General features: G+C 33.4%; 3 protein-coding genes across 3 annotated transcripts in view; all 3 read right to left on the bottom strand.

The window, feature by feature from the left end:
• LOC122504124 (gamma-aminobutyric acid type B receptor subunit 1) overlaps positions 1–643 on the bottom strand; it is a 483,822-nt gene extending 483,179 nt beyond the window's left edge. The window contains exon 1 of the mRNA XM_043615051.1: positions 448–643. The gene's annotated coding sequence lies outside the window, so the exon portion shown is untranslated. The remainder of the gene's footprint in view (positions 1–447) is intronic.
• A 12,594-nt stretch (positions 644–13,237) lies between these two features.
• On the bottom strand, positions 13,238–17,363 carry LOC122504132. Its single transcript, XM_043615062.1, has 3 exons — positions 17,297–17,363; positions 15,182–16,349; positions 13,238–13,370 (listed from the first exon to the last, which is right to left on the bottom strand). Exons 1-2 carry the CDS (start codon positions 17,361–17,363, stop codon positions 15,190–15,192), a joined length of 1,227 nt encoding a protein of 408 aa, XP_043470997.1. The 3' UTR covers positions 13,238–13,370; positions 15,182–15,189.
• LOC122504134 lies at positions 13,301–14,809 on the bottom strand. Its single transcript, XM_043615063.1, has one exon. It carries the CDS (start codon positions 14,807–14,809, stop codon positions 13,301–13,303), a length of 1,509 nt encoding a protein of 502 aa, XP_043470998.1.
• Positions 17,364–19,616: the final 2,253 nt, after the last annotated feature.

The raw sequence follows: 19,616 nt of genomic DNA, 5'->3' as shown, positions 1-19,616 counted from the left end.
GACATCAAGATAAGGAGTAGAGGCTTGTCGCAAAATTTCCATCGCCGCTGTACAATTTTCCTCTTCAAGCAATCAACACCTGTCCCGGCTACGGCCTAGCAGATCTGTTGGTCGCAAGAAAGTAGGAAATGCCGGGACTAAGCCCGTCTGCGCGTCGGACCCCGCGTAGAACTTTTGCATAGCAAGTATAACGCGAAAGGCGGACGTAAAAATAAAATAGAATCTTCTAACCGACAGAGTCCAGTGCGCGCTGTGTTGAGTGAGGTTTCAGTTCATTAAATATTAAACATTTTGAAAATCTTGTTTCTTAACCGGCCAGTCTGTACGTGTAGTACCTGCGCCGTCTCAATTCAGTGGTCCCACAAAACTAAAGAAGACTCTCTTCTTTACAAAATTCGCGAGTTAGTGAAAAAGAAAATTAGTCGCATAGACGACTCAATTTTCAACCTTTTCAACTGTGTTTTGCCCGACGGAGGATCCCTGTTCCTCAACCGGCCAGTCCGTGCGCGTAGCGCCTGCGCCGTCTAAAAGGAATTATGCCCTGTCGGTAGGATTAAGTAAAATATACGTAAGTAATTCTCCATTGTTCCAATGTCGAATCTTTATACAAATTTTTATATCCTCCAACACAAACATTAGCAATTTTTGTTAACTCCTTTGCATTCTGTTCTGAAATAATGTTAAAATAAATGTTGTCATGTAAAATACTAAATCTGATTTACTTTCTTTAAAACTTCTGAACTAATTAAAGTCAAAAGAATTAAATTTATAAATCAAACGAAGCATCGCAGGTTTCTTTTAAAAGTAGGATAACGTTCCCGCAAATTAAACAAGGTCCTTCAGACCTTGGCAGCTTAGTGCCTCCCCAAATTAGAATTTAGAGCCATCTCAAATGCTCAATTTTCAAACAATAAATAAATTCTGGTTTGTAACAGAAATTTATAAAACATTAGTAAGTAATTGAATTTTGCAGAAGAATTATGATATTTACAAAAATAATTGAAATTGAGAGGAGAATTTTAAAAATTTTTTGAAAATAATTGAATTTCTGCGAAGAATTTTCTTACTTTTGAAGATGATTGAAATTTTGACAAGAATTTTAGTATTATTTTTACAAATAATTAAATTTCAGAGAAGAATTTTATTATTTATAAAGATAATTGAAATTTTGACAAGAATTTTATTAAAATTCTTTGCAAATAATTGAATTTCTGCGAAGAATTTTATTGCTTTTAAAAATAATTTAAATTTTGAACAGATTTTTTTAAAAATGTTTAAAAGTAATTGAATTTTGCATAAAAATTTTGATATTTATAAAAATAATTGAAATTGTGAGGAGAATTTAAAAAAAAATTAGAAAATTGAATTTCTGCGAAGAATTTTCTTACTTTTGAAGTTAATTGAATTTTGCAAAGAATGTTATCAGAACTTTTGAAAATAATTAAATTTCCATAATAAATTTTATTATTTAAAAAAATTTGACGAGAAATTTAAAAAAAATTTTAAATAATTGAATTTAGGAGAAGAATTTTATTATTTATAAAAATAATTTAAGAAAATTGAAAAAAAATAATCTGAGAAATTCAATTATTTCAAAACATTTAAATAAAATTCTTTTAATAATTCAATTTACAAGATTTAGTTAATTAAATTGCAATTTTAATAAAATTTTGATATACAATTCAATTGTTTTCAATACATTTCTTTTTAAGAATTTAATTATTTTCACAAATAATACATTTTTTATGGAAATTCAATTATTTAAAGGAATTTGAATAAAATTCTTTGCTAGAAATCAATTTTCTTTTTTTAAAATTCAATTATTTTTAGAAATTTTGATAAAATGCTTTATAAATTTAAAAAATTATAATAAAATCGGTCATAGAATACAATTATTTTTGAGAAATACAACATTTTTGTACAAATACAATTATTGTCAAAAATGTTTTTAAAACTCTTTGAAACAATTTAATTATTTTCGTAAAAAATAAAATTCTTCCCAAGAATTCAATTTTTTTCAAAAATAAATATTTTTACAGGAATTTAATTATTTAAAAAAAAATTTTAATTCTTTGTCAGATTTCAATTATTTTCAATTTTTTAATAAAATTTAATTATTTTTAAAAAGTTTTTAAAAATTCTAAAAAATTCAATTATTTAAAAAAATTTGAAAAAAATTCTTCACAAGAAATTAATTATTTTGATAAATAATAATATTTTTCTCTGGAATTTAATTATTTTTATAAATAAAATTCTTCACAGGAATTCAATTCTTTGAAAAGATTTTTAATAAAAATCGTTGCAAGAATTCAATTATTTTCATAAATAACAAAACTTATCGCAGAACTTCAATTATTTTTATAAAAATTTTAAATAAAATGATAGAAAATTGCATTTATTCTTACAATTTTTTTTTAAATTCGCCAAAAGAATTCAATTGTTATTAAAAATTTTGATAAAATTTTTCATAAAAATTCAATTTAAAAAAGCATGCAATTACTGAATAAATTATTTATTTTTGTATTTAAATAATTGAATTCTCGGGAAATTTTCCAATAAAAATTAATTAAAAATGAATTTCACTTAAAAATTTAAATTACCTTTAATTGAATATTAAAAACATTATAGCGTGAATTTTTAGAAATAATTGAATTTTGAAAAGGGTTTAAATTAAAATCTTTGAAAATTTGAATTTTTAGTTACAATATTCTTATGAAATAAAATAATGATTTTATTACTTTGTCATCTTAAATTTCTTCACGTTTTATTATAAATACTAACAGAGCTACGCGCGCTAAAGCTCGCGCGATATTTCTGTTCTTGTCTTATGATACTCAAGGCCTTATTTTATTGTGTGTATATAAAAATGTGACTAAGACTTTATGATCCGTTTTTTTCTTCTTCTGAAATAATAGAAAAAGATTACAAATTTTTTTGAAGAATTTAAAAAAAACATAAAACACAAAAACCAAAAATTAAATTTAACACACTGAGCAGTTTTACGACTGTAATGATTGGGTTTTTATTTGCTGGGAATTCGCTCGCCGGATGGAGTCCGGGTTCCCTTAAATATTAATTAAACAAATAATTAACCATAGTTATTGGCGTGAAGCGCCATCTAAGAATTGATTTGCTGTAATTTCGAGGAGAGGTGTAGTCAATAATGAGACATTCAATTAAACCTTCGTAAGATAAATATATTGTAACAAAATAAAGAATAAAAGGTTTAAAACAAAATTAACAAAGTAAAAATGAAATAAGAATAAAATAAATGAAAAATAACAAAATAGTAACATAGCCTAAATATAAAGAATATAAAACAAAGAACTAAAAATATAAAATAATAAACGTAGTAAAAGAATAACAATAAAATAAGAAAATAATAATAATAACGAATGTCTCGCCTCGTGTCGCTTAGCTAAGCTCAAGATATTGAATTTTCCCTTCGCGGAACTATTCTAGAATTCGCCCCATTGCCCAACGTGACAAACGCGACTAGTACGTGCACTCTGAGGGAGTGGCCTGACTGGTAACCGAGTGACCAACTCCAATGTCGGTACGCTGCCGACATTCTTGCTTGACGCGCAGGGGTTGCGAAAGGAAACTCAACGGACGATTTCTTATCCAGGGTGCTCCCTGAGGGAAGAAATCGTCTCCGTCGCTTAGCCTCAGGTGTAATATGAGCTCCTATATACACCTGGGGGGCAGAGTTTCAGGTTGCAGGTGTCACTCTCTACCACGAGGTCCTCTCGTGAGAGCTCCCGCAGGGAGGTCCAAGTAGTAGAGTGCATTGGTCTCCGCATCTTCTCGTGAGAGCTCCCGCAGGGAAGTCGCAGAGACCAGGTCGAGAGAAAGAAGGTGTTCACCTTAGCATGGGTGCTCCCATAACCAGGTGTACTTAACCTTTCTCATCGATAGCTTCACCAAGAGCCCCTTGAGTGAAGGTATCGATGTATTTAGGAGGAGTGAGTTCGAAGCTCCTTGCCCGAAGTGCTCCTCGAGGCGTCGAGCCGCGAACTGAAAATTGAGAATCGTGCAACGAGGGATATAGAGAGACGGCTGCCGAGAGAGCGGTGACGGTGCGGGAAGGGGAGTCAGCGACGCAAGGCTTGTGCGCGTACGTGTCTGTCCTTCACGCTGCCGAGTGCACTGGTACCACTGCATTTTCAATGCGCGTACGCTATCGTTACATCCCCCCCGCTTAACTAGCGAAATCTATTGAGCGTTCTTGAGAATGAAGTACAAAAAATAAAAAACAAAAATGCAGTACCACTTACAATGTTTTTTTCGCATGACGAATATGTCCATTGCGTTGATCCAGCCGCAGTGCCCACTTTCCATCGTCCACCCAAAGACGATAGCGATCAGGACCCACAGGAATTTCCACCCATGGTCCTCCCGGAAGTTTCGCAACCGTACTGGCGAACCGACGTAAATTTTCCGGAAGCGGAATTGGATTTTCCGCAGAGTTTGGTAAAATTTCCGGAGTCATAACAACATCGTCAATGGTTAATTGAAGATCCTCAACTAATTCTTCGAACGAATTCGGAATTACATTCTTGTTAAGATCCACAAGTTTAACAGGATCCACCAAAATACACTCCGAAATAATTTGAGGTAAGATTCTTTTTCCCGAAAGTTGACTTTCATTTTCCTTAATATTATTTACCATAACATTTTTCTGTTTTAGGTTATTAATTCCCGCCGAAGAAACAGTTGTTTTCATCGCAGTCACTTTCCTAACTGTTTTTGACGACTTCACCATTCAAAGCATCTACCTTCATTTGTTTCGAAATTTTGTTTACTGCTAACGATTTCATAGCTGATTGAACAACAGAATTTTTATCCACTAATTTCTCCTTAATTATACTGATATCATCCTCTACACCTTTTTTCTCCAAAAGAACATTATTAAAAATTGAAACAGGTGGTTTTGGAGGTGGAGTAAAAATTTTTGAGAGTGTTTTATTTCTCTCCATAAGTGGATTAACAAAATCAATATTTATCTCCTGATCGTTGAAACGTGGTTCCATCAAAAATGCACGTTGAAACGCATCCTCGCTTTCTTGATCCACCTCCGCAAGTTCGTTCCATTTAATAGGATTTTCTCTAATTAATTTCCCCTTCACTATTTCAATTTGCTTGAGCATATTTCTTTCTAATCTTTTCTCCATAGTGTTCATTATAAACCGACTTCTAAGAAGCGACTGAGAAATTCTTAGAATTAATATAGGTTATAGACTAGGAGGGATTTTCTTATCTCCGAGGTGGGGTACGAGACGGGATTGTTATTGGTCAGACCGTGTGTCTACCAACTTCTTGATATCTTTTAAATGGACATGTAGAAATCTTTTACCATCTACATTCACTAAATCATAAATTACCGGTGAAATTTTTTTCTTAACAATAAAAGGGCCACTAAATTTTTCCAATAATTTTGCATTTTTCTTTTGCAATTTATTAGAAAGATGAAAATTTCTTTTTAAAACTTTTTCACCAATTTCTGGTTTCCATTCTCTTTTCCGTAAATTGTAAGTTTTTTGTTGAGTTTTAAAATTCTTAGCTAGATTAATTCTTACAAGATCCAATGCATTATGCAATTCTTTAATACGAAAAAATGACGAAGAAGGAGTGTGACTGTTGATATGAGCGTCTTGAAACCCAGGTAAAATAAATTCGCGTCCGGTGGTAAGGTAGGCTGGTGTGTAACCTGTAGCCGTGTGCTTAGCTGTATTGTAGGCGAACTGTAATTCCAATAGATGGCAGTCCCAGTCCGGGTTCTTCTTGTCGATGTACTGACGAATCATAGTTTTGACTACTTTATTTACTCGTTCTACTGGATTGCATTGTGGAGAGTACGGTGGTGTCAAACGATAAATAATTCCAAAATCTTTGAGAAAATTTTTGAAATCAATACTTATAAACTGTCTGCCATTATCCGAAACAATAATTTTCGGACAACCAAAACGATAAAAAATTTCTTTTAAAGTAGAAATAACTAGTAAAGAAGTAGCTTTTCTTAAAGGTTTTAATTCTACCCATTTAGAAAATCTATCTTGGATAACACACAAGATAGTGTTACCCTTAGTTGTCCTTGGTAATGGTCCCACAAAATCGATCGAAATCATCTCCCATGGATGTTGAACATTAGTTGAATGGAGAAGATTTGTCTGAGGTTGTTGCGAGCTTTTATTTTTTTGACAGTTTACACAATTTCTCACGTATTCCGTTCCATCTCTTAACATGCTGGGCCAAAAGAAAAATTCTCCTAAACGAGCGAGTGTTTTCGCTACTCCAAGATGTCCTGAAATTGGTTCGTCATGTACTTTATGAAGAATCGAAGATCTCTCCTCCTTAGGTATACACAGCTACCATTGTTCTTCGTAGGGCGATTCCTTATAATCCAACGTGTGTAGTACATGATGATATAATTTCCCATTTTCAATTCTAAAATCTAGATTCCGTTCAGGATATTCCTCTGTTAATTTCCATTGACGTAAATACCAAGGGCAAGATGATTTAAAAGCAATCTCAGCAAGTGGTAACGGTTGACGAGATAAGTAATCTGGTAGTCTATTTTCAATACCTTTCTTGTATTGAACTTCGAAGTCCCATTGTGAGAGTTCCATTATCCAACGTGGTAGGCGTCCAGAGGGCGTTTCAATGCTATTTAACCACTTAAGAGCTTGATGATCCGTGATAACTACAAAGTGATATCCTTCTAGATAATCTCGCATTTTCCAAATGCCCCATTTAACAGCAAGGCATTCCAATTCAGTAGCTGAATAATTTTTCTCTGCAGGCTTTAAAGAACGACTCGCATAGGCTATGACAACTTCAGAATCCTCCCTATGTTGTGTTAAAACTACCCCTAAACCTTCCAAACTAGCATCAGTTTGTAAATAAAACAACTGTGACCAATCCGGGCAGGATAACACTGGTGACTCAGTAAATTTCTTCTTAATGTTGTCAAATGCTAATTGTTCTAACTCTCCCCAATGCCATTTCGTATCCTTTTTTAAAAGGTGAATAAGCGGAGTTGTAAGTTGTGAAATATTTTTCACAAAACGACGGTACCAAGATATCATACCGATAAAAGATCTTAGTTCTTTCAAACAAGTAGGGGGTTGAATATTCAAGATGGCGTTCACTTTCTCAGGATCCGGGTGAAGTCCTTGTTCGTCCACGAGATTTCCAAGATAGGTAAGTTGTTTTCTAGCAAAGTAACATTTTTCCCAATTAGGTATTAATTTAGCATCACGTAATCTATTGAAAACTTCTTGTAGGAGTTGAAGATGTTCCTCGAAGGTCACTGATGTTACAACGATGTCATCCAGATAAGAGAAAACTCTTGGTGCTAATTCTGGAGGTATAACTGAATCAATCAATCGTTGAAACGTTGCAGGTGCTGAGTGAAGACCAAACGGCATAACTACAAACTCGAACAATCCTAGTCCAGGTACGGTGAATGCTGTGAGAGGTACACTCTCTTCAGTTAATTGTACTTGCCAATAACCATTTTTCAAATCTAGTGTTGACAAGTATCTAGCTCCTTTTAACTGATCTAATATACTATTAATTCGAGGAATTGGGTACGCATCTTTCTTTGTTACTTTGTTCAATCTTCTAAAATCAATGCAAAATCTTAATTTATTATTTTTTCTTTTAATTAGGACGATAGGTGAGCTCCACGCGCTTCGAGATTTCCTGATGACTCCTTGTTTCAACATCTGCAGAGCTTCTTCTCTCATGAGTTCCTGAGTGACTGGATTTCTCGGATGGTAACGTTGTTTTATCGGAGTTGAATCTTCCAATCTTATTTCATGTTTTAATAAGGTTGTACAACCCTTAATCTCAGTAAATAATAATTTTTCTTTATCTAGTAAATTGTTCAAACTTTCTTCTTGATCTTTATCTAGAGTCGTAAGACCAACTTGACCTACTTTACAGATGTCTATTTTGAACAAATTCTTAAACAATTTAATGTTCTTATTGTTTAAATTTAAAGAAAAATTTAATTTATTAAGAAGATCAATCCCAATAAGCATAGGATGAGATAAATTCGGTAAAACAAAAAATTTATGTTTAATTTTTGTTTTTCCCACAGATATTTTCATTAAAAAGCTGGTCTTGACCTCGAATCTTGATCCATTCGCTAGAGCAACGACGATGTCTTCTAGTTGTGTAACTCCTCCTAGGGCAGCCAATCTTCTTGCTGTATGCATGTCGATGAAAGAGCTAGCTGCTCCCGTGTCGATGAGTGCTTGAAAAGTTACATTCTCGCAGCTACAATTTATGAAAATTCTGGAGTCCGGAAGAGATGAGGTCGAACTTACTCCTTTTGTTCGACCTTCCGTCCGTTTCCCGGAGGATGGCAAAGGCAATCCTTAGTTAAAATACCCTCTTTTCCACAATATGAACAGAACTTCTTAGGCCTGTTTCTGCAAAATGGACGACGATGACCCTTCACCCCACATCTCCAACAATGAGTCTTGGGGTTATAAGGTTCCTGAACCTCAGCAACCTCTACAGCTGACTTCTTCGCTCCCTGCTCTTCCTTGTTGATTGCATTAAGAGTTTCCGAGATTTCCTCAGCTCGTTGTATCAACGTGCTTACACTATCAATCTCTTATCTCCTAATGTGCAGACGGAACACCGGTTGCATATTCTAATAAATCATGTCGAGTTCTCTAATCAAATTGTAGGCTCCATGTCTCCTCATTAAAGTCCTAATACAATTTACAAAACTCCTGATATTTTCACCCTTAGCTTGATGTTTGTTGGCTATCTGCAACTCCAAGTTCCTTAATTCCCCCAGTGATAAATAATACCGCCTTAGAGACAGAGTCAATTGTTCAAGAGAAGTAATTGACCTGATTTCGTTACGGTACCACAAGAGGGCATCCCCTCTTAATAATTCAGGGAATCCTCGCAGTAGTTGAAGATCGGTGAAACCATATGCCGCCTGAAGTTCCTCCACACGTTCCAAGAATGCATAAGGATCCTTTCCATCAAAGCAACAATTCCATTTTCTCATGCTCTCTAATACGTAGGTGTCACTGACAATAGGCAAAAGCGTAGAATTTGCCCTTGGAGCTGTAATAGGAGCATGTGTGGTCTGGTTGATTTGTTGGGTAAGTCCAGCTGAGGCACTACCTGAAGGTACTCCTGGTCCTAGTGCTGGTTGGAAATTATCCTCTTGAACCTCCTCTTCCAGTGCTAAAAGGTCTCTTGATTTATCTAATTCCTCCTTATAATCCTCAGGATCCTCAGTAAGATTCAACAACTCAGGTTGAGATCTTATGTAAGATACTAAACGTTGACGAAGCTGAGCTACTGTACCAATATGATCGATATGATACTTCTTAAGTTCTTCAACTAACTGAATCTTTGGTAAGTCATAGATCCATTTAACTCCCATGATGCCTGATGATAATTATTAATAGGTCTTACTCGCAAGCTGGTATGAATGCTTATGATGCTGAAGGGTTGACTTCAGTCAATATATACTAGTGTCTCCCCTCCACATCACCCAAAGCCAGGTGGGGGTATTAAAAGCTTTGACTTGATTAGTTGAAAAACTAGGAGTGGTGGTAATTCACGAGAAAATTTAAGGTCTTAATCTGAGATCGGATTCTCAAAAAAAAAAATTTTCTTATAGGTTAATAAGAAAATGAGTTTAGAAAACTTTATATTTTCACACAGCAATCTCTGGTAAGTATGCCGCGTTCTCCACATCTTGAGCAAAATTTAATAGCATTGTTTTTACAGGACTGACGACGATGCCCTGAGCGACCGCAGCGCCAACAATCTTGACTTGAATCATACGGCCTTCCTGAATTAATTACTACGCGACGAGATTCTTTGCTTCTTAATATCGGATATCTACTCCAGAAAAGGTGTTCTTTATAGCGCCACTGAGTATCATCGTCTAGTTTCAAAAACGCCACTTTTTTCTCACACAGTTTATTCTCCAAAATCATTTCCGGAAAAACCTCCAAAAATTGCTGATCCGAAATATTTTTCTCCCTTTTCGCTACCATAACTCTCTGCATGAGTTCCCACAAACTCACAGATGGAGAAGAATATCCAACTTTCTCAAAAATCCAAAAAACTCAGTTGTTTGAGAAGGGCATAATGAAGTCTTCTTTCTTGATTTACAGGTGATTTTTCGATGAGTGGTACTGATCGATTAGAAAGAAATTTATTGGGACGCGGTCTTATATACTAATCCGCTTTACCCCTACTCTTTACCCCTTCCCTTTTTATTTCTTCTCCCACCATTTCCGATGGCATGGCAGCGACACGAGTTCTCCACCAAACTACAGCAAAATTTGTTAAACTAGTAATAAAAAAAAATTATACTTTCTTACATTTTCTTTTTTTTTAAAATTGAGTCAAAATTTCTGAACTGGGCCACCTAAAACAATCTTTTTAAATTTTCATTATGTCTATACATAATTTGTTACAGCCGGGTGATACAAAAACATTCCCGGAATGCATTTTCAAAAATTTTAATTTTTCAATTAGTTATAAACAATTGAACTTTAAAGTACCTTTTTAGAAAATTTACTATTTCTTCGGTGTTTTTTGATAAAATTTAAAAATATTTTGCAGAAATGTACAAAAATACTGCCTCTATTAATAACAATAAAACATTTAAAAATTCATAATTATTTATGCAAAATAAATTGTTAATTAATTAAACAATTAAAGTTTTAAGTGACTTCTGGACTAGTTACAAGAAAAATTCAAAAACTACTAAAATCTATTTTTTCTACACTTTAATTTCAAAAAAAAAATCTTAGTACCTTTAATAATTGAGCAAATGACATAATTTTAAAGAGGGGCGTGCAAGCGCTCGGACTGCCGCGGCTGCTGCGCTAGGACGCGTCGAGACACGATTATTCTTGAAAAAACGTTTATTTAATACGCTTTTCTTATGATTTGATTTTTATTAATTTTCGTTATTCCTTTTGCAATAATATCTATTTAATTAACGTTCGTATTTTTTGAAAATATATTCATTGATTTTTTGTACAAGAGTAAAAATTCCTGAAGTGTAACAGTAAATTTTGAGATTCACTGTATTTACTTGGTAATACATGAAAATGAAACATAATTATGAGATAATCAAATGCCTAGAAGAATTTTTCAAAAAAATTAAATTTCACTTAATTATAAACAATTGAATTTTTTGCAGTGTTTTATTAAAAAATTAATATCTTGGAACAGAATAAACGAATCGTTATAAAATTTGGTATGTATACTCAGAAAATGGTGTAGTTTCAAATGAAATAATTTAAAAATCAAATTGTTTAATTTTTGTAACTGTTATTGCAAATTTAATTGTTTACTTACAAAATAAACAATGTTCTTAACGTCGTAGGAAGTTTGTTCAAATTTTATCGTAAAGGATATTTTATAACGATTTCATAACCGTTTAAAAATTTATTGACCCGCAATTAGGAGCAAAGTTATTAGTTTTTTTCTGCCGGGCGGCACGTTTATTTACCGCGCGACACACTGCCCAGTGAGAAATTGCCAATAGACTTTAATCGGTCCAATATCGGTCCAATATTGGTTGCCGTGCTGGGCGCCGATTGACTCCCAATATTGGACCAATATGGGCTGATGCTTGGGATGTAACGGCATCGCCAATCATCGGTTGTCAATATTGGTCCAATATTGGCCGAATATTGGCAACCAAGAGAAAAAAATTTTTTTAAATAAATTTTTTTTAATTAAATAATAATAATAAAAAATTAATGTTTATAATTTTTGTTTAATATATTTATTTGTTTAATTATTTATTTTTAATAATTCATGTAAATAATAAATAATTTATTATTTATAAATTATAATTATTTAAAAATGCAGCAGCTATTAGAAAATAGCATTCTGCAAAAAAATTCTATCATTGAAAAATCAATGATAGGCGAGAGAAATCCGCGTCTTTAAATAGATTCGCTCAAATGCACATAGCGCCACAGTGTTTACAGTAGGGAATTAAAACTTTTCTGTCTCCCATGTCACGTGACAGGCCTGCGCTCCTCATTACTTTAAAGTGTTGCTGAATTTGTGTATCGGGGATTAATTTTTATTAATAGTGGGAATTGAGAGAAGGGAGGGAATGATCTTCAGAGGAGGCGCTTCATACAATTAAGATAGAACTTCACTTAGGTAAGTTCGTTTAATCTTATAATTGTATTACGCGCCTCCTCCTTCAGATCACCATTCGTAGATGTTTAAAGAATTAGAATTCAGCAATTTATTATTATTAGTATTATAAACTCATTAGAGCGAAAATAATTATTATAGAAGTGCTCATTTGAAAAAGAAAAACAAAATATGTATATCTTCATTTAGATTTTAGAATAGTTGTTGCAAATACTGCAGGATCTTCCACCAATTTAAGGTCATAGAATTTTGCGAAAGTTTGTGAGGATGTTGTCCATCCGGCTGTTTTTTTGATAAGGTCGATACGGACTCCGCTTCTTTTAGCTGCAGACGTAGCAGCGTGTCGAGTGCTGTACGGCGAGAATTTTGTTGTGTCGACTCCAGTTTCAGTGAGGATTTCTTTTATCCATCTACTGAGTGATTGTGACGATATTGCCTTGTAAGGTTTATTCCAAGATATAAAAAGATTTGTTATGTTTCCACGGATTTGTTTTGTCATATTCAAGTAAGCTTCGAGAGCCGAAGCAACGCAGATTGTAGGATCTTCTTTGTAGAATGGAAGGACCAGATTCGGTTGTAGCTTGCCTGGACCTGAGGTTTTCAGTTGAGATGGTATCTTGATTTCGATTCGATTGTCGGACCTTTCGACATCATTAATGTTGATAGCAGTTAGAGTTTGGATTCTGTGACCTGTTGTAAGGGCAAGAAGAATAGCCAATTTTTTCGACATTTGTTGAATCGAAATGCTGTCATTGGGATGCCATTTTGAAATTGCATCTAATACTATCTTAGGGTCCCAGGTAGAGTTGTACTTGGGTAAAGGTGGACGAAAACGTGCAACTCCTTTACAGAAACGTTTTACATCTGGGTTTTCTCCGACATGTGATCCAAGTATGAGGGCAACGGCTGATCGCATGGAGTTTATGGAACCATAAGAAGCTCCCTTTTCAACTTCGTCTGTGAGAAATTTGAGTATATCAGGAATATTAGCTGTGAAAACTGGAATATTGCTATTGTGGCAGAAATTCCACCATTTTTTTTAGTGCCACTTCATACTGCTTCAGAGATGATTTAGCAAGTGATGCGATACTCAGATTTATAGTCTCAGGTGCCATTCCTCTTAGAGAGAAGGCTTGTACGATAGTATTCCTCCCACCAGGGAAAGCTGATTCCATAGTGGATGATGCTCCCTGTTGGAAGAAGAAAGTAGTTTTTTATTAGGTTCGAAAATGATAGGAGAAGAATCAAACATTTTCATGCACTTGGGGAACCACGCTTGAGAAGGCCAATTTGGAATTACAATTATTCCTCTAGCACGATCGTTTTGGATTTTTTTTAAAACTTTAGGAATAATTGCAAAGGGTGGAAATGCAAAGAAAAAATATTTTCCCCAGTCTAGAGTAAATGCGTCTATGGTAAAAGAACTAGGGTCCTTTTTCCAAGAGACGTATTTTTTGCATTTCGCGTTGACTCTGCTTGCGAATAAGTCTATTTCGGGTTTGGAAAACTTTTTGCATATATCACTAAACGCCTCTTGCGATAAACTGAATTCGGTTTCTGGTTCCAGCCTTCGCGATTCGTGATCTGCAGTCTTATTTTTAGATGATGGTATGTATGATGCAAAGATGGTGATATTTCGGTGTTCGCACCATTGCCAGATTGTTTTAGCGACTTTGCTAAGGCTTTGAAATTGTATTCCGCCCATACGGTTAATATATGAGATCGCTGTGGTGTTGTCGATTCGAAGTAGGATGTCACAGTTTGTTCGATTTCTTCCGAAGCATTTAAGTCCAAAAAAGGCGGCTTTGAGTTCCAAAATATTAATCGGATTTTTTCTTTCCGATAAATTCCAGAAACCATACGCTTTTTCTTTTCCACAGCATGCGCCCCATCCTGATAGTGATGCGTCGGAGAAAATTTCTAAGGCGTATGTTTGGCTTCTTATAGGGTTGCAAACCGGCATAATATTTTGACTCCACCACTCGATATCTTCGTGAACGTGATTTGATAAAACTAAACGCGCCTCGTAATTACCATTTGTTTTTTGGAGAGCTAGAAATTTTTCTCTTTCTAGACTCTTCATATAGACCCATCCATATTTTGTTGCCTGGCACACCGATCCCAGAGTTCCTACCAAGGAAGCAAAATCACGGATTTTGTGTTTAGTATTTATTTTAAATTTAGTTAGTGAACTTTGAATCTTAACGCGTTTATCGTCGGGTATTTTTATTAGCATTTCAGCTGAGTCTAGGATAAAACCTAGATATTTTTGTCGGTGTGCTGGAATGAGGCTACTTTTCTCCTTGTTTATAATGAAGCCTAGCTGAGTCAAGAGTTGAGTCGTCTCTGCTATGTTTTTCTCGCATTCTCTTTTGGTGTTTCCAAATAGGAGAAAGTCGTCAATGTAGATAACTGACAATAAGCCGCGTTTTCTAAGAAGAGTTACTATGGGTCTCATAATTTTTGTGAAGACGTATGGAGCAGTGCTCAAACCGAAAGGTAAACAAGTGAACTCAAAAACTAAGTTTTCGAATTTGAATCTAAGGAATTTTCTACAAGATTCTGCAACTGGAACGAGATAGTATGCTTCTTTGAGATCTAATGTCGCTAGAAAACAGTTTGGCTGCATTAGATCTCGAGCAACTCGAAGATCTTCAATTTTGAAGTGCTCGGTACGAATAAACTCGTTGAGTTTTTTGAGGTTTAGTATAAGTCTTCTGAAACCATCTGCTTTTGAGGCTAGGAATATACTTGAGAGGAACTGTTCTTTGCATTCCTTAACCTTACGAATAGCACCTTTTTTTAAGAGTTTGCTGATATGGGGCTTGATTTGAATTTTTTCTTCTTTTGACCAACGTGGTTCCGCCAGGACATTACTTTGTATTGGGGTGCGAAAAAAAGGAATGTTATAACCATTAATCCATTGAAGGACAGTTTTATCAGAGACAAGATTGTTCCATGCGGATGCGAACTTTTTCAGTCGACCCGCATGTACACTTACCGGATTCGTTAGCGGCGTCTTGGAGGAGGGATGTCCGATTTCCTTGGCTGTTGGTGACGAGTGTATGACCTCTGCATCTGATTCGTTGGTTTGCGATATCCCCCCGTCCTCTGGAACTGGTTCCTTTGTTGTTGGCGGGGGGCTTTCGTGTTTTTTGAAGTCTTAGCAGAAGATAGCGAAGATCTGGCAGTTGGCTTCAAATCTTTTGAAGACTTTTCCAACGATTTTGCCGTTTTTAGGGCATCGGCAAGATTTTTTCCGAAAAGCCATTCGTCGGCTGAAGTAGCGTTAAGCGTTTCTTTTAACGAGGGATTCAGATTTGATGAAATAATGAGACGTCTGGTTGCAGTTTCATCATGTTGCACACCTATTAGAATCCTACCGATGTCACTGAGGTTCGTCAAGTGACTTATTGGATCAATGTTCTTATCAGATAAAAGACTTGAGATCATAGCTCCGATTGCGGAAAGACAGACAGATAATTTCTTCTGTTTGTCAAAAATCTTTTTGTCTCTGTTGATAATTGGATCCGTTAGAGTAGCTTTTATTTCCGCGTTTAATTTTGGCGGTTCTATAAAAACACAATTTTCTGGTGTAAGATATTTTTTATAAAGTGTTTTACGCTCTTCTTCTGGAAGTCCTTTTTGCAGGATTTCCTCCCAACGGACCACTATATCATTGTGAATCGCAGGCGCTCGTGGATTATCAGCATCTAGTCTCTTTCCTATTGCTTCTAAGATTTCAGGTACGAGAGATAAGTCTTGAGATTTGTCTGTACTTGTTTCGTTGCTTGAGATATTTTCTTTGTTAGGAGGCCCAGTCGAATTTTTATTTGTATTGTTGTCTATAACCTCATCAAGCTTGTTTTCCTCGTGTAAAAATGCACGTGACAAGTTTCCTGTATTATTTTCTAAGTTTCTAGATACGGACAGTGAGCGACTGTGCGAGTGACGAGAGCTACCTGAGCTGTCATATTTTGAACATTGACTATTTCGAGAGCAAGAACGCCTGTGTGACCAACTGTCTCTGCTAGACCTGTCAGATTCGGACGAGCTGGATCGAGATTTACCTGAAAAATACCGATTAAGTAAATTTTTAGATTCTGTCAAGTATCTTGTACTGATAGAAAAGGTAAGCAGTTGTTCTTGACAACGTGTAAGACTAGACACTATATTATAGGTTAGTCGATATTATTCGAGTGTGGCTTGCACACTATTCGGTCTGCTAGCAGGTTGAGAATATTTAGACAATGGTTGTGCTTGAAAACATGTTAAACTGAAGATAGTTTTATAGGTTATCTAGTAATGAAAAGTAAATTTTGTTGCTTAAACATTACTCGTCTTTATAACAGGATGAAAATATTTAATTTTCGAGTGGGAACTTGTCCCATAACGTGCAATTTATTTTTCAGCTTGGAAAATTGACAAGGAGTTATTTCGTTACTTGAACATAAAGATAACTATCCCATGAGACCGGTCACGTCATTCTTTAATTCACCTTTATATAAAGTCTCAAGATATTTGGGCCAAATATTAAACCAATTTACTTGCAATTCCCAACACATAGTAAAAAATAGTTTTGAATTAATTAAGAAAATTAGACATGTCAAGGTCCCGGACACTCATACACTCGTTTCATTGGATGCTATTGCAATGTTCTCAAACATAGATCCGGATTTGGTACTCCAATTGATTGAAGCTAAATGGAGTTTAATAAAACAGCATACCAATCTAAATTTTGAACATTTTTATAATGGAATAAAACTTTGTATACAGAATGCGTATTTCCAATATAACTATGAATGCTACAGACAAAAATTTGGCACCCCCATGGGCTCACCAATTTCGTCCTTTTTGGCAGAATTGGTTATGCAACATATCGAAAATGAGATCTTAAGTGAAGGATTACTCGATGTTATTTTTTACTATAGATATGTTGATGATACCATTGTCTGTATTAGAAAAGAACATATACAAAGATTTCTTGACACATTTAATAAAGTAGGTGGTTCCCTACAATTTACTATAGAACACTCTATTGATTGCAAAATAAATTATTTAGATCTAAAGTTGATTTTTGAGAAAGGCTATATTGAAACAAATTGGTATCAAAAACCTTTTGCTTCAGGAAGATGTTTGAACTTCCACTCTGAACACCATATCAACATAAAGAGAGCCATCATATTCTCACTAGTTGACAAAGCAATCTTGTTTTCTGAACAACATTTTCATTCTGAAAATCTAGATTTAATTTTTCAAATACTTCAACAAAATAATTACCCTTATGTTTTTATAAAAAATAATATTGACAAAAGAATTAAATTTCTAAACTTAAAAAATAACAATGACATTAATCTAAATGATCAAAATAAAAAATCTATTGAACTTTCCAGAACCATTGTAATTCCATATGTTCCTGACATATTAAAACCAGTATTGAATTTATGTAAAAAATTAAAAATTTCAACTGTTTTTACGACTCCATACAAGCTTCAAAATACTTTACTCTTATCACCCAAAGACAGAATACCCAAATTTGAAAAAACCGACGTAATATATGAGATAAAATGTAACGATTGTAACGGCGTATACATAGGCCAAACTATTCAGGAACTTAGAAAACGAATTCATGCTCATAAACATTCACAAAAACATAAAAAAACGAACACAGCTTTATGTGAACATTCTACAAATCTACGACACACTTTTAGTTTTGACCAAGATAAAATAAAAATATTAGTCATAGAGAATTTCTATAGGAATAGGAACTTGTTAGAGATGTATCATATAGTTAAAAACGAAAATTCTGTAAATTTTAGAACTGACATTGACAATCTCTCCATAATGTACTTTGACATTATCGGAACATTTAACAAAATGACATGAATATTTTATTTCTATTCTATTATATGCGCACTGTGAAACCGCCTTTATAAATTGACACTTGCACTTGTGAAATAACCTTATTGTAACTTCTTGAATATAGCGAGTGTTGTCTATTTCTTTTGTAGGTTAGCACATGTTTTTGTTGCTCTACCGCCAAAATGTTTTATTATTATATTTATTTAAAAAGAGATTTTATTTTAATTTATGTGTTAGTAACAAAATCTCTCATTATCAATATTATATTTATGAAAAATTTATTTTCTATTAATTAATCTATTTTTATGCGAATGGGTTATGTTGCCCATATATCATTATAGATAATTTTTTCGCATCATTGAAATGCGGTGAGTTATAATTATAAAAATTGAATTCAACTTTTGTATAATTATAGAATGTTTTAATTTACTATGTATTTATTGTTTTTAGTCCTGATGAGCTGTGTTCACAGCGAAAATGCATTCGTACAATGAAATAGAAAAATAATTCTATACTTAAACACCGTTTGTAATTATTTTGGACCCAAGGCCACAATCAAAAAACAGTATTTAAAATTTTGAAGAAATTGCGTTTATATTAATGATTAAAATTCTTTAAAAATTCAATTATTTTTTTAATAAAATTTACCAAATTGCAATTGTTTAGAAATTTTTCAATTCTATATAATTGAAAAACTATTATCTTTCATAAATTATTTTAAAAATATTTTTGAAAAATTAATTTTAAGAATTTTTTTATTATAATTTTTTGTAAATTAATTAATAACTTAAAAAACATGGACTGTTAGAATCATTATAAAGAACTGAATTTTTTTATTTAAATAATAAACAGATTTATTTGATAAAAATTAAGGTCCTGAAAACATTCCAAGTTGTATTTAAATAATTGAATTATCTAAGAAAATTTGCAAAAATTATTTAAAATAATTGATTTCGAGAATACGAAGTTCGATTAACAATTATTGTAGAAAATAATTAAATTTAAGAGAATAAAAGTTGTAATTTTTAGAAGTTATTAAATTTCAGAAGGTTTTAAATAGAAATTTTTTAAATTTTATTCCCGAATAAAAACAAACAAAAATTATTTTAATATTTATTTAACGAAATTATTCAAGTTTTAAATAATTAAATTTAGAAATCAGTGAAAGATGATAAGAATAAAAAATAAAAGTTTTGTGTCCACACTGAATTAAATAAACGACTTTTTTCTATTTTAAATCGACTAAGACGACTTTTTTTGCAGCTTAAAGTCGATCCGAGGCCTGTAATAATAATTTTTACACAAATTAATTCTATAGGGGAACATAGTCTAGGTCGGCCACCTTTTTGACTTTTGTTTATAACTTTTTTTAAAAAATGAATTTGGACAATTGAAGTATATGGTTGGAAAGTCCTGTTTAATAGGGACAGGTTTAAAAATGAAAAAGTTATAAAGATTAAAAAAAAAAATTTGTAGTCCAGGTTGGCCATTACAGTCAAGGTCGGCCATGTTTTAAATTCAAAGGACATTAATCGTTAAAAAATAAAATAACATGTTTGGAGTTACGGAAAATT

This window comes from Leptopilina heterotoma, unplaced genomic scaffold (assembly GCF_015476425.1).
Source record: "Leptopilina heterotoma isolate Lh14 unplaced genomic scaffold, ASM1547642v1 Lhet_279, whole genome shotgun sequence".
NCBI lineage: Eukaryota > Metazoa > Arthropoda > Insecta > Hymenoptera > Figitidae > Leptopilina > Leptopilina heterotoma.
The sequence above is the reverse complement of the archived record's forward strand: the minus strand, read 5'-3'. Positions and strand labels throughout refer to the sequence as shown.